The sequence below is a fragment of the Prunus mume genome, linkage group LG2 (assembly GCF_029339155.1).
Source record: "Prunus mume cultivar Tortuosa linkage group LG2, ASM2933915v1, whole genome shotgun sequence".
NCBI lineage: Eukaryota > Viridiplantae > Streptophyta > Magnoliopsida > Rosales > Rosaceae > Prunus > Prunus mume.
In genome coordinates this window covers 46,728,288-46,744,246 of record NC_142699.1, presented here as the reverse complement: position 1 = coordinate 46,744,246, position 15,959 = coordinate 46,728,288, and the positions used below count along the sequence as shown (strand labels likewise).

The 15,959-nt window shown below is 39.9% G+C and overlaps 1 protein-coding gene across 7 annotated transcripts; it reads right to left on the bottom strand.

Annotated features, from left to right (window-relative positions):
- Nucleotides 1-7,921: 7,921 nt before the first annotated feature.
- Nucleotides 7,922-10,568, bottom strand: LOC103322325 (peptide methionine sulfoxide reductase A5). 7 transcript variants are annotated; one of them, XR_001677421.2, is made up of 7 exons: nucleotides 10,385-10,568; nucleotides 9,751-10,087; nucleotides 9,397-9,509; nucleotides 9,163-9,307; nucleotides 8,717-8,910; nucleotides 8,393-8,524; nucleotides 7,922-8,267 (listed from the first exon to the last, which is right to left on the bottom strand). XR_001677421.2 is itself a non-coding variant. In XM_008224230.3 (6 exons), the coding sequence occupies exons 2-6, from the start codon at nucleotides 10,051-10,053 to the stop codon at nucleotides 8,455-8,457; spliced, it is 825 nt and encodes a 274-aa protein (XP_008222452.2). In that variant the 5' UTR covers nucleotides 10,054-10,062; nucleotides 10,385-10,568; the 3' UTR covers nucleotides 8,303-8,454. The 7 variants fall into 7 exon arrangements, 6 of the variants coding, with proteins under 6 accessions (XP_008222452.2, XP_016647912.2, XP_016647913.2 ...); XM_008224230.3 differs by lacking the exon at nucleotides 7,922-8,267 and having other exon boundaries at nucleotides 8,303-8,524; nucleotides 9,751-10,062; XM_016792426.2 differs by lacking the exon at nucleotides 7,922-8,267 and having other exon boundaries at nucleotides 8,303-8,524; nucleotides 10,385-10,563.
- Nucleotides 10,569-15,959: the final 5,391 nt, after the last annotated feature.

The window sequence follows — 15,959 nt, the reverse complement described above, 5'->3', positions numbered from 1 at the left end:
ACGTCAGCCACAAATGATCCTCGAAGCTCAGTCCACCAACATGTCGTGTGGGCAGGACAGTCAAGGAGATTTACTCTGAAGAGATATCAAGGAGGTAGACCAAGTGAACTACTAACCATTCACCACTGAAACTGAGCAAGCGGCCCCATCGAAACGATTCTCAATGCCTTCCTTCACACACTTCAAAGTGGATCCCGATCCTGAGAGCCATTTGAAGCACTTCAAAAATGTTATGATTCTCTACAAGGTGTTTGAGATGACCTTACATGGAGCAGCCTATGATTGGTTTCATACCCTACCGTCTAGGTTGATCAGCTGCTTCAAGGAGTTGTCTTTCTTTTTCACCAATGAGTACACTTCCTATCGGACGATTAAGAAACAAGCCGACCACTTGTTCAACTGGCGCAAGGAGCATGATGAGTGCCTTCAAGACTACATCAAAAGATTCAAGGTGGAGAAAGCCAACATTGTGGGATGCGATGATTGAATCGGACCCTCTGCCTTCAAGAAGGGTTTACTAGCTGAGCACTATCGCTCCCAGCCAAACTTTGGTAGAGGTCTTCGATCGAAACACTACGCACTCTAAGACAACGATCGAATCGCTGCAAATAAGTCTGCTAAGCAAGCCAAACAACCACTCAAGGAGGCAGGACAAAGAGGTAAGCTCAGTAATAGGAACAATGGAAGGAAGCGCAACGCACCATCCCAAGGTGGGGTACCAGCAGATGACGGCTATACAAAGTTCACTATCTCGATACATCAAATCTTGGCCCAATTGAAAGACAAGCCTTGGCTGAGAAGACCACTAGCTTTAAAGGGAGATCCTGATAAGAGGAGTGTCAACAAGTACTGTGCCTTCCATAGAACACATGGGCACGACACATCCAGCTGCCGATCTTGGAAGATGCACCTCGGAGAGCTTGTAAGAGAATGTCACTGCAAAGAGTTCGTGGCAAAGAAGGCCATTCAGCATAACGAGGATCGCGATGCAGCTATGGATTCTCTAAAGAAGGTGTCACGACCGGATTCAAAATAAGGAATATTCCCGAATCATGGTGTGAGTCATACCATAGTCGTAAGAATAAAATCCTACAACCATGATATTGTGAGAAATGGAGTCACAAATAATACAAATTTACTTAACAACACAGAATTATAGTTGGAGTAGCTTGTAGTTAAATACACACTAAGATCATTATCAAACGATTGACTACTTACAAACATTAATTACACAAATCAACAACAAAAACCTAGCAGCTTAGTTGAAACTAGCTTCCTCAAACTTCGTCTTGAATCCTACACAATCTATTAGGGTATGAGCATTCTAATGTCCAGTAGAGTACCATCAACCCCCTCGAGGTCAGCTATCACAATTAATCAAAGTGTCATGCATCAAACAACGCAAGATATATAAATTATGCAATCAGACCAGATAAATAAATTTGCATATGCGGTGATGCCATGAACTCACTCCCTTCTAATCCCATTAATTCATACCTTAGGGTAACAAGCCTGCATGTCCCATACCACGCATTTTACCACTGTAGCTCCGAATACCCTAAAATATGAACCAGTGCTCATCCGTCCCTTAAACCATTTTATTTTGTTTACGAATTTCTCAATTTTCACGTTTTATTAAAGGCCATGTTCCCATCACCTTAATATATTCAAGCCCTGCTCTCGTCACCTGAATAAATTCCACATTTTTTTTTACTCAGATATATCTAAGACCTTCCCCCACCCCTTAGATATACCTCAAATGACACACACACACACCAACCCAACGTATGACCATAATTATGATGCATATGTAATGCAACTCAAACATTATCAATCTCTGCAAAATAGTAATACAGATAATTAACAAAAATATTTCAAGTTTAATCCCATAAATAATAATATTCATCCAACGTCAAATAATATCTATGGAGCAATATCAATAATACTATTTACCCAACATCATATAATATTCATTAAACAATAATAATCGTATTCACCTAACATCAAATAATATTCACCAAGCAAAACAATTCATATTTATTATACTATATATAAACACCAAGATTAAAAGTGATATAGTCTAATCATTGGGGAATTAGGAAACTCTACCTCGTGTCCCAATTAGCTAAAATGACGAAATTATCCTTCGGAGGTTGTCGGGTTCACTCCCGTTCCTAGATTTGAAAAATATGACATAAATGAGGTTAGAAATTCTTTTTTTTTTTTTTATAAATATTTTTTCTCTTAACATGGAGAGTGTGGTACCCTCTCTAAGTTACAACCCTTAAAACAACCCAAAACCTATATCATCGGACCCGGATTGAGAAATTGAATAGGATGGACTAAAAATATGGCGTCGGAGGTTGCAGGAACAGTTGTCATGCCCCGCAACTAGCCGGAGCCTAGACTGGGCTTGTTTTCTACAACTTCCCATGTTTTTTCCAGACTAAAAACCCAAACTTTGTGAGACGTTTTGGCCAACCTAAAGTTAACGAAATTGGGCAAACATGAGTGGTTTTGAAGCTTTTGGTTTTTTACTCCCTCTCCCAGTCCACCCCTCCTCCCCCTTGGGGGGGAGAGAGAGAGGGAGAGAGTATTATTTGAAATTTCTGGTTTTTACTTTTTCAATTTTTATTTATTTTTAATGTACAAAATGACCACTTTGCCCTCATGTTTAATGGCAAATTGGATGAAATGTTGCAGATTTAGACGGCAGGAGGGAAATTGGAGAAAAAAAGAACTTCATATCCTTAATTTTCTATAATAAAAAAAAAGGATAGGGGGTCAATCAAAAGTTAGGTACAAGTTCATGAAGCAAATCACTAGTATACCCTTTACAAATAAATAAACGAAATATAGTATGAAACATTAGTAAATAAGTATTCTACATATATGAATCCATTTTGAGTCTCTAGTGAAACATTAAAGAACCTACATACAAACTAACGTAACTCATGTTGATGCCCAATACTAAAATTAACAAATACAATGTATCACTTACCTCGTAAGTGATTTTGAACTTCAAAATTTCAACAAATATGACAATGTCGCCCTTTTAGATCTGAACGTCAACCCCAAAAATTTTGACCTTCTCAACCCCTGTTTCGACCGTGCTCAAGAATTTTAAAACCAAGAGAACATAACCACAAGGGTTGCGGTTACGTTTCCAACTCAATGCCACTTTCGACGTTGCTCAAGGATTGATGAATGTTCTAACCAGAAAGACCAAACCACAAAGATGAAAATATAAAATCGATGATTGCTTTGTTTAGCCTAAATGAGCAAGCTAGAAAAATGAGGGCGTTCTTCAGTGTTCTTCCTCAAACAGAATATCAAAGCAGATAAAAAAATTGGCCTCCTAATTGAATAAAGCAAACATTTGTTTTGGAGGGGACGTCTGTTTTGGAGGGAAGAGAGAGAAGAAGGCCTTATTCTAGTACAACAGTTTCACTTACAATTGCTTTTCACGCAGCCATTAGATTAGATCCAACGGTGTTATATAGGTGTTCTTACTAGATAACCGCCCCTAAAAGAATAGGATTACGGGTTTTATCTTTTTCATTCAAGGCCCTAAAGAAAATATTCATAACAATAACCCTAAAATCCTACCCAAATCAAAACTCTCATGTAACAATTGCCTTACCCTTTTAAAATTATACCGTCAGTAGAAAACAAACTCTACTCCAAATCAAAGAAATCAAACGGTAAAAAATAAAAATAAAAACACTTGATAATTTGAATCTTATCTAGTGAAATATACTCTTCTTCCAACTCATTATAGAATAAAATAAATACAAAATTAGTGAAATACCCAATTCTAGACATGAAACTATAAATATACCCTACACTATTTAAAACATATAAACACACCCAAAATATACCCAAAACTGACAGCTGTTATATTTTTTAGTTTAATTACTTAAATGAAATACCTTTATTACCCATTTAGTATTAAATTAGTTTTTTTTTTAAAATTTGGGCCCTCTCTCTCTCTCTCTCTCTCTCTCTCTCTCTCTTCCTCTTCGCAGAAACCAAGCCTAGGCCAACGATCTTGGTGCTCCGTCCACAGCCAGCATGACAGCGATCGGAAAAGGATCGGTCAAGGCCGACGATCAAGTCTGGGCTAAAGCCCAGCCACATCACCATTGACGACGCCGCTGCGAACTCAAAAAGGTCTGTGGATTTCAAGTTTTCCGACGTCGTTTCCGGTGACTCCGGCTGTTGTTTCCGTCGATCGAGGTATGAAACTTTATCTAATTTTCGTGCTCAAGCTGTTTATGTATGTGGTTAGGATAGATTTTGGAGTTTTGGAAATTAATCAATACACCCTAGTTTGACCGACGGCTTTGGCAGTGTTCTGGATTACTCCGGCCACTTTTTGGCCGGGGTCCAGGACCAAAAATTTCCCCTTGTTAGTCTGAATATGTTGGTATAGGTATTGTAAGGACTTTTTTGATTTTATTGTAGTATGATTTGGGTGATTTCATGTTCGATTAATTAAGTTGCTGGTTAAGTTTTCATAATTTTTGCAGTTTTGGAGTTTAAATTTGAAATGTAGATCCAATTCTTCTTGATTTTATATGTTTATTTTTGTTATTGTTGATTTGGAGATAACCTATTGGATTTTCTAATTTCGTTCTAATTTGTATTAGATATTCGTTTGAGTTTTAAATTGTGATTTTAATTTTTTTTGTTTATAATTTGGATTGATTTCAAATTTAGTTTGGTTGTGGATTTGCTTTTTGTGTTTTGGTTTGAGCTGTGTTACAGATTTGTGATATTTGATTCTGTTATCATATTAATTTTGAATCTGAGTATATTCGTGTTTTTTCTGTTTATGCACTATTGGTTTTTGAGTCGACTATAATTTGTTGTTAGGTAGCAGTGTTATTACCTTATATTGGAACTTTACAGACATGCATTAGAAATAGGATTTCATAGGAAACAAGCAGTGTTATTATCTTATACTGGAACTTTACAGTGGTAGACATGCATTAGAAATAGAATTTTATATGAAACTAGCAGTGTTATTATCCTATACTGAAACTTTACAAGGGGTAAACATGCATTAGAAATAGGATTTCAGAGGAATCTAGCAGTGTTATTACCATATATTGAAACTTTACAAAGGGTATACATGCATTAAAAATAGGATTTCAAAGGAATCTAGCAATGTTATTATTGGAACTTTACAGGGGTTAAACATGCATTAGAAATAGGATTTCAGAGGAATCTAGCAGTGTTATTACCCTATAATGGAACTTTACAAGGGGTAGACATGCATTAGAAATAGGATTTCAGAAAAATCTAGTAGTGTTATTACCCTATATTGGAACTTTACAATGGTTAAATGCATTAGAAATAGAATTTCATAGGAAAAAAGAAGTGTTATTACCCTGACTGGAACTTTTGCATTCAAAATAGGATTTCATTGGAAACAAACAGTGTTATTACCTTATACTGGAACTTTACGGTGGTAAACATGCATTCAAAATAGGATTTTAGAGGAAACAATCAGTGTTATTACCCTATACCGGAACTTTACAGTCATTAATCAACATGAAAGTAAACTAGCAGTATTAAGAATGAGTATATGACTAAATATCTCTTTCTTTTTTGAGTTGCTGAAAACTGACTATTTTATAGTCATATGCAGTTAGTCCAATAGTGAAAATCCAATATAGTTTCAAAATTTTGTCTTGAATTCGAATATAAAATATGTTATTACCATAGACTGGAACTTTACAGCAATTAATCAACATTACAATAAAGGTTTGGTTTTTAAATGTCTTACCTTGAAGCCTTTTCTTGTTGAAATTGTTCTCTGGAATTTTATCTTTGTTTTGCAGGTGGAGGTTAGTGTGTGGTGTTGGTTTTTGAAAGTAGATCAAGCTTGGTGGTTGTTATGGAGTTTCAGTTTGCATAAATGATGAAGACGGTGAAATGAAGAGATGTTTTGTTGAGATGGTTTAATGAAGATGCGTGCTTGAAGTTACTATTTTCAAACAGTTTTGTGTTGTAATAAAATGTTTTGGACTTTTTGTAACAAAAAATAATAATAAAAAAAATTTGGGCTTTTTTATAAAATTGGATTGGGCTTGTTTTGGGTGTTTTTGAGTTTTTTTTCAGTGATCCTGTAATTTATAGGAACTTCAACACCAATTTCTTATATAATAAATGGATTTTGGGTGTATTTCTAAAGTGCATTCCATGTGGGGTTTTTTTTATAATTTCAGCTCCTATTTTGGGTGTTTTAGTGAAACTCCCTAAAATAAAATCTTGAAGCGTTTGTTGTATGTCTGATATATTCAACTTTTCCCCTCCCTCTTTCTCCTCCCTTCTCTGATCTCATTCATACCAATCTTTGAAACAAGTCTTCGTTTTCTATATTACCCCATCGATATGAAGGGGTAGATAAGAAGAAAAAGAAAAAAACGACTACTTATGCCGGTGGCCAATCTCATCCTTATCAATTAGTAATGGGGAAGTAGACCAAAATAAGCTCGTTTTTCAATTATGAAGTTTTGTAGTTAATGGGGCAAGTTGTTTGATAAAATGACTCAAAGAATACTAAGGCAGGGCAAGGGGGGCAACCAGCTCTACTCCTTATGTTATTCGTCTTGTTCTCTAAACTCACTTTTTTTATTTTCTCTGTGTCAATTTAGGAACTAGGATGTGTAGAGTTTGTATTCCTAATTTTTGTTTGCATGGATATATTTATATATTTATATTTTTCATTTTACATTTAAGAATTGATTGATCTTCACTATTAGGTTTCTCAGCTTTCCAATGTGAATTTCTTCACATTGTCACATGATGCATCTACAAAATTATATTGGGTCAAGTAAGAATCATTTAAAATTAATTGCTACAAACTCATCACATATGCAAAAGGTTATTGGGTAGCATAAAAGAGTGCTTGTTAGTTTTTTTCTTCTTTAGGATCGCCCTTTCCAAGAAAAAAATATATTTTTTCATTGGCCTTCGTCAATAACCATGGATGAGATCATAGACAGAGGGAGGGAAGGAGAACAAAGATGGAAGGCAAAAGTAGGGAGAAAAGAAAGATTAGAGGAGGGAGGAGAGAGGGTAAGAGGAACACGGTGAAAGATTATTATTATGTTATTATTAAAAGATCTAAATCAATAAAACACATAAACGCAAAGTTTAGTTGCTATGACATGAATACATCAGTTGTCAAATAATACGGTTAATTTAGTGTGTCCAAATAGCATTATTGTTATTCAAACTTGTGTTGTGAGTGTTTGACCAGTGATACTCGATTTGTCTATGTGTTGAATTGTTATTTGTTTGGGTTGAGTTGAGAAACAAAAAGGAAAAGGCCAAGAAAAAGAAAAAGAAAGGGTCTCGAATTAATATTTCAATTGGGCTCAAAACCCAAGATAATATACATTTTGGGCCATTCTCCAATAAGATTTAAGTTAAGGATTAGTTACATACTTCTAATCCCGAGCATTGGATTGCATTTAACTGCCAAAATTAAAAGTATGTAACCAATCCTTAACATAAAATATTTATTGAAGAATCTCTCATATATTTTAGTCCAAATTTTGTGAGAGGGATCATGAAAAACCTACTCCAACTGGTACCAATTTGAAAGGTATGTCATGAAGAACCTCCACAACTTGTGGGCTTGCTCTATAAAACCCGTCATTCACAACTTGTTTCCCAATTGTGCGTGTTTGCATTTTGTTCCAAGTCTTTCTCCTCTCTCCAATTCCTTTTCTTGTTGGTTTTTGATTTCAACATTCATCTCATTTGACTTGTTTCTCAATTGTGCGTGTTGGAATTTTGTTCCAAGTCTTTCTCCTCTATCCAATTCCTTTTATTGTTTGGTTTTTGTTTTCACCATTCATATCATTTGTGCAATGGCTTACAGTTGCGATTTGTGTAATGAGACTTTCTTTGAACACAGTGAAATGATTGACCACAAAAACAGGGGAAGTCTTGAAGAAACACTTCCGTGATGTTCATAAAAATACACAAAATGTGTGGAGAGAAAATGTGCAAAAATCCTATATACCCCAAACATGAGTCACATGTGAGTACGGGGAGACTTTGCGATTCAAATCTCTGAACCAAATAAAAAGAAAAAGTATGAACAATGCTCCAAATACTGACTAAACACACTTAAGTTGGACGAGACATGTTCGAACGGATCAATCTTGAACTGAAATAATTGCACTCCATATTCCTAATCCTCACCTCAAAAGAACACTGTCAATCCTTCTCAGAACCCAAAAAACCTGTCCCATCAGATGGAGACATATGGGATCATGAATTCAGACAAGAACAAACTAAATTATTGGAGAATATTCTCTTGCAGAACTGTAAATTTGGACAATTGGTCATGATACTTATGTTTACAGACCGTAAAGTTGGACCACCGATCAAGTTGTCTCTTGCCTAAATGCGTGAAAGTGTGGTCAAAATTCACAGTTGACAACATAAGATTTCGAATGAATGATCAGAGGATACTATACACCGTAGGAGGTCAACAAACCTGCAAAAACCAGATATAACCTTAACATGATGACAGGGCATAGGACACTGGTGGGTTACTCAATAATGAACTCAATTGGATTCTCTATCCTACAGATTGGGATTGAACAGGCAGATAAAATGGTGCACAAGTGCGAGAACTTGATAGAGCATGCTGCATGTTTGTCTAAATTCTAAATTATGGGCCACCTACAAGTCTCTCAAAATAGGCCATCCTTTTTTAATAATTTCATTGATCTTTGCATCAATCTGCCTCTGAATTTTTGGAGGACAAAGCTCTGCAGCATAGCCATTCAGTTTTGCAGCCAATCTTGACCTCTCAAGTTCCTCTTCAGGCAAGTTTCCAATTAATTGGAGAAGAAATGGCCTACGCTTCAGCTCAAACTTCTGCATTTTAAAAACATGTTAGCTAAGGATTCAAAAAATTTAGAATCTAGTTCAAAAGATCACTTTTTGTTTTTTTGTTTTTTCACATCTCCAAAGAGCTCCAGTTCAAAACATGCTCTAAAATTTAGAGAGAAATATAGGAGACTCCCTTGAGCAAGTTGACGACGAGGAAAGATTTACAATACCAAGATCTGAAACAACATTCCCTCTTAAAGAGTTTTGGGAGAAGAGAAAAAGGATATTGAGTTGTACCTGATGTTCAGGCTCAGCAGAATAAAATGTTCCAAGTGGTAGGATTTGAGTAGTTACACTGCTGCTCTTTGATTTAGTTTGTTCTCTCTCTTTGCTCACAGCAGCCAATCTGGACTCTTCAGTTCCGTTCGTGAAAATGATAGATCTGTTTATATATGAAAAAATCTCACTAAGGACTCTAAGTTATGAGTTCATGTTATGCAAGAAACTGCTGTGTGCTGTCATAAGTTTTACCTGTATTGGTTACCCACATCAGGACCTTGCCCAAATACTTGCCGATAATCATGACTTGACCAGAAAATCTCCAAAAGTTGCCTAAAGCTAATAAGCCTGTGATCGTATATAACCTGCTCAGGATTTATAGAATTACACATGTGACTGAAACATTCAAAAAGAGAGTAAAATGTATGTAAAAATAAATGATAAGAAGCCCACAAAGTAAAAAACTGCAGGGATTCAACTGCTCTTAAACTTTACAAGAAACAAAAAGACACCGCTTGGAGATAGTTTCATTATATTCAAGCCAAAAAAGAAAGGTAAAAACCCATTCATGAAAATCTAAAAGCAACAGGAAAATGGAAGAGAGACCTGGACAGACTCAGCATGATCACCCAAGCTTCTGTACTCAGGGTTGATTTTGGATCCGCCAGCGTAACCGACAGTGGTCTGTACAACCCCATTCAAGCACCCAAAGACAGCTTCAGATCTCCAAAAGCTTCCCAGAGCGAAAACTGCTGTTTTCAAGGACTGGTTGTTGGGTACGTCTCCTGCGGTTTCAATGATCCGTTCTGGGATCCTGATGCAGACCCGCCTCTCGGCTGCTAGAATAATCAGGAGCATCAGCGTTGCTAGTAGACGGCTAAGGGAAACGCTGCTGCCAAGAAAAGCCATTGGCTTTGTCTGAAAGAGGAAGGCATGAGACTTTCTGCGTTTGGTTAAAATTTCCAAGATGTTATAAAATGAAAAAAAAAAATAAATCAAGAGAACCAGAATGGAAGATAGGAAACTGATGTCATACAGAAAATGCCCCTTTTTCGAAGCTACAATGCTTTCACAAAGTTGATAACCAAGTTTGAGCACACATCAACTCCTCCAATGTGTTTGGATTCGCTCACCCCCTACGAATTCTGATCTGGATCGAGAGTACCCAATCGCGGTACGGTATCGATCTGGATCTGGAACGAAAGATTTAACGACTCAGTTCCAGAGGAGAGAACAGTACCTGATAGAGGACGTCGCTGCTACAGAACAGAACCTGACCGCCGACAGCAGACGAGCAATCGAGGGCACATGAGGGAGAGTGCTATAGCCGATGAGCCCACGTTTGATTATTGGTCTCTTTTTTCTTTTCTTTTTTTGGTCAATTATTCTTGTTCTCTTGGCATATAAGGGGAAGGAACATATTGGGTTCGGATAGACTCGAAGAGGAGGGATGGGTGTTTATAAATGGATAGGCGTAAGAGCAGTTCCGGACAGCCCAGCCCAGGCAAAAGGCCCCTGATCTTCCAAAATAAGCTCCAGCAGTGACATACAGTCTGGGCAAGAGCTGGGGTCCATAAAGCCAGGCAAGGCCCAAGTCAAAATAGTTTGAGCTGTTGTCTGAAGGAGCTGACATCAGCGAAGAAATTTTTTAAAAAAATTGAAAACAAAATTCTGAAAAATTATCAAAAAATTCAGAATTTTTTTTATACATACCTAGAAAATTTTTATTTATTAATCCCATACATATAAATAAAATTAATCTTATTTGAATAGTAATTGCGTTTGGGTTGTATGACAATGGATGGAAAAGAACCAAAAAACTTAATAGGGCGAATACTATTCACATAAATGATATCGCCTTCCGCTTCCCTTTATCTTTTGCATGACAAATGGTTAGAAGTGTTCTAAGAGAGAATGTACTAGAGATTGGGCGGGTGTGTATGTCAATATAATAAAAGGAATGCTACCAATCTTTTCTTTAACCTTCTCTTCATGATAAGTGTCACTTTCCTTACACTTAAAACAATGTCATTAATGCATCACACAAGTTAATTTTTGTTTTCCAAATTTACCCTTATTAAATTGGTTGGTAATGTCAGTATGCCCAGCTGTGTGTTTAATTTCCAGTGTTCCTATACGAAATAATATTTGTTCATCTTTTGAATAATATGCTATGTGCTTTTAATCTCATGCATGCTCGAATATATTTATTTTCTTGGATATCTATATTGCTTGAAACACTACAAGAAAAACAACTATTAGTAGCAATCCCAAATGCTATTCATTGAAAAAAAATTAGCGACTTCCTTTATCAGTCATTGATGAAAATGCAATATATTCGTGATCGCGAGTTTGATCATCAATTCAAAAGGGTCATTGAAACACGGGTCACTTCGCCTATATGTTACTGACCCATCTATTTGGTCATTGAAACACAGGTCACGTAAATGTATGAGGGTTCAAACTCAGAAATCCATAGTCTCTTCTAGATAAAATTTTAATACTCAAAAGTAGTATAAATAAAACAATGTAGTCCAAAAACTATGCATGTAGCAACATTCCTCCAGCAAACACAAGACCTAATCTTTCTCATAAACAAAATCCTAGTTCTAGTGTTTGTGCATAATAAATCACGGTAATAAATTGATTGAAGGGACCTCCTCTCGGCCCTAGCACCTACTCATGAACCGAAACGTTCACGTTTCATTAGGCATTTCGCCCCCAAAACAAGAGAAAAGTCGCAAGGCGTAATCTTCTCAGCCGCAACCGCGGTATTATGAGCCAAAGCCGAGGGCAGTAAAAGACATGGCCGAAGGTACTGTGGTCAAATCGCCACGTGGCCTCAAGGTTCCACGCCCCATTTAATGAAGTAATGCCTCTGACTATCGCCTACTCATGAACCGAAACGGTCACGTTTCATTAGGCATTTCGCCTCCCAAAACAAGAGAAAAGCAGAAGGTAATCCTCTCGTCTCGCAATCGCAGTGATATGAGCCGAGGGCAGTAAAAGACATGGTCAAGCGTACTGTCAAATCGCCACGTGGCCTCAGGGTCCCACGCCCCATTTAATGAAGTAATGCCCCTGACTATCGCAGCAAGCCCACTAGTCGCAAAAAGCATTTAATGCATGAGGAAAAAGGGGTGACCAAATCGGATTTGCACAGATCAGAGTGGTTACACAAGCACTCAAGTATGCTTACAACTTGAGGTTAGATCACCAACCACTGCACTGTGGCATTAAATGCATTACCACGGCGAAGGGGGGTAACCCACTTATCGTATGGTCTCCGAGATTTACCCGGATCCATGGGAGTCACACCACTATGCTTCACGATCCCAAATGCCGATTTGACTACCCACTTACCCCGATCAGGCTCCACCACGCAGATCTTTTCAGCTTCGATTGTCCCTCCAAGACTCTCCCTATAAATACTAAACTCAAGACCACATTCAAAGGGTCCAAAAATCAAACCAAAAGCCTCCCACGGAGCAAATTATATTTTCCTGTAATGCACTTTCAATACATTTATTTGCTTTCCTAGGAGTAGTGGTAGATTGTAAGGAAAATCCATTCATCAATATATCATATGACTCTTGATTTTCAAGGCGCCAGAGCACCATCTCTGTTGTCATCTTATTCACCCCATATATTATACGACCGCCGCTTCTCGAAAGCCGAGCATCGCCAAATCTCGCCACCAACACCATCATTAAACGACCTTGTAGCTCAGCCGTGATCGACTCGAGATCGCCTCTCTCGCCACAATCGCTTAATCAGAGTCGAACTTGAAACAGCGCATCATTTAAACCATCTTCACCCAAACCTCATCACTATCTCGACACGACGAGACTGTACGCACGCCCGCAAGCATGACTACACCGCATCCAAAAGAAGGACGCCACGCGTTAACGCATCCTCGCCCGAGCACAGTGCCGTGAGATTTGTGCAATAACTGGCACGCCTGATGGGACACTTGTCAAAAACTTATGGTGGAAACTAGCATTGCAAAGCTCAAAGCAAAACAATAAATGACTTCCAATGCTCCCGAAGTCCACTCACCAATCACTATCGCCGAGACGAACACGCGTCGAATCTCGCCAGCCTTCCAATAACGACGGTCGGCGGCCGAGTCCATGGGAGAGCAAGCAGTAGTGGAGGATCTGATGTCTAAGGAGGCCTACAGGATAGAGACATCCTTTATGGCCGCAATGGACAGATTCTCCTAAAAGCTATGGATGCTCTTTCTGGAGAGGATGCCGTGACGTTATCCATACGCCCCGCAGCCGGATGCAGAAGCCAAGAGCGAGAGGTTTGAGCCTCTACGGCGAAAGCAAATAGCCTCGCCTCACGCAGATCCAAGCCGCTAGGATACGACCGAAGATTCTCACCACCGCAAATAGGGGTAATCCCAACAACATGGTGAATCCCGAACCGACTGCCCACAGAACAAAGATATGACCCACTCCATGCTTTGGTCAGACATCAGCGCAGCCCCACGATTCCGTGTCCAAAGAATCCGCCCACTCACACCGTGGCCGCCTGCATCTATCCGCCCAAGCAACGCGACCGCTGCCTCGCCACAATAGTACGATCGACAATCCGACCGCTTCACCATTATAGGCATCGCGATTTCACCAGTTCTACCCTGCAGATGGTTCGCCATTCCAACAACAACACGCGACCTACCAAACCCCGCCTGCTGCCCACAGATAAGGTCGCAAAACGAGGGGCAACAAGTTTCGGGCCGGTTGCTGCCTGTAAAGAAGCTCCTCGTGACTCGGCTCAAGACGTCCCGGCAATAATCGAGGACGGCTCGCTCAGACGCTTAAGCCAAGGTATACCAAACCGCACTCCACCAGAAATTGACGACCTCTTCCCAAAAATATTGGCTGTCCGAATTCATTCTATTCTCGGGATGGGCAGACCTCCTCCATTAAACACATAGGCCGCTTCACGCCCAAAGGAGAGGCCGATTCTGATGCCCAGAGGCTCGCTTATTCGCTCACTCTTTGATCGGGACGCTGCTCATGGTTTATAAACCTTCCACCGACCCGTGAGGGATTGGTGACGACATGGAATATTCACGAACATTTTTATCAAATCAACCGAGAAATAACGGTCGCCGAGCCGCAAGGATGAGCTGTATCGACAAATTGCCTCGCGACTACTCGCAGCTGTTCAAAACGCAGAACTGCGAAATGCAACGAACCTACCAGAGAGGGAGTTTGTCAAGATGGCCAAGAAGGATTGAATTAATATCGGGTAAATTTTAGGAATGAATTCGGACATGCACTATTTGATCAACAAGGTGGACCGATACGCATCCTTGTTGAAAGAAGAGGTGCTGAAGAGGAAGGCTTCAAAAGGGACTTACTATCAGAATCCCGCTGTCGGCGCTCGTGCAGACGGCCCTCACAGAGGCCGAGAGCGACGAAGTTGAGATAAGCTCGGCTGAGGTCAGCATAGACAAACCATTCGTTTGCAAAGGATTGAGAAACAAAGATTCCCGACGCCAAGTTCGCGACTCGAGAAACGAAGGCCTACACGTTTGATTTGACCGGGGCCGAAGCTATCTTTGACCTACTGTTGGCCGAGAAAAAGGTCAAATTGTCCTTCGGCCATAAAATTTCGAAACCCGAAGAACTCAAAGGAAAGACGTTTTGCAAATACCACAGTTCTTGGTCTCACAACACCAACAATCGCGTGTTCTACGAGATGTCATCCGGTTGATAGACTAAAAAGCTCCAACCCCTAAAAGGCGCTATAAGTCGACTCAAGCCATTCTCCACTTGCTATCAACATGGTCAACGCCACTCCGGCCAATATAGGAATTTCGTCGCCGCAAAAGAAAAGGAGCCTGGCTAAACCGTAATCCGATTTATGCGCGTCGCAAGGCGAGATCACCACCACCGTGAGAATCAAAAGGAAGGCCACCGAGCCATCTCGATCTTATGAAGAAATTTCCATGCCAAGACACTGCCGCCGCAAGGTGGAAGCTGATCGACTAGGGCACAAAGCCCCAAGATCTTGGCAGCCACAAAGACGGGCGTCTCCGAGGCCGGTAAAGACTTTCAAACCACGGTCGTACGATGACCGCGGTATCATGCACGACCAAGACTGAGCCTCGACAAAACTCAAATGGAGAAGGATGAGACAAGTTCAAGAAAGATACAGATGACTCCAGTGAGGGTTAAAACGCTAAAAGAAGATGGCGACCGCAGACGAGCCACTCATCCGCACAAATCGCTCTCCCACAACGAAGGTTGCCAGTGACTAAGCCTGAGACGCGTGGCGCTCTAGGCAGATGGTTTTTCCAATGGAGGCGCCGCTTGGGTCGAACCAAAGGCCGCGGGCCCTAGAGAAAATGATGAAGGTATCATCGATGTCTACCACTGGCGGACTCCTTTTCGCCAACGGTTTGTCTTTTCTTATGGAGTTCCATATGACCACTCACCACCGACTTATACGGCATGACCTCGAGAACCGAAATCGTGGAGTTGGTCTCAAAAACGCTTAAGGCGAGAGGCTCCCATTACCAAATGGTCCGACTTACCATATTAAGGCTGTATACTGTGCAAACCGAGAGGTCGGGACAAGAGGGATGCCGATTACCAACCCGATCGTGGAAGGCTAGACGACAAGACCCCTTTAGCAGAGCAACTTAGAATACCTCCGCCAATATTTTACTGGATCGGCCTCTCTTTCTCTCTTTCTCATCTGGTCATTTCCTGACGATCGAGGAAAGGGCCTGTAAGACGTCTGACGACTACGAACGCCGTGGATGCGTTAGCTAAGGGTCGATAAGCTCTTAGGAG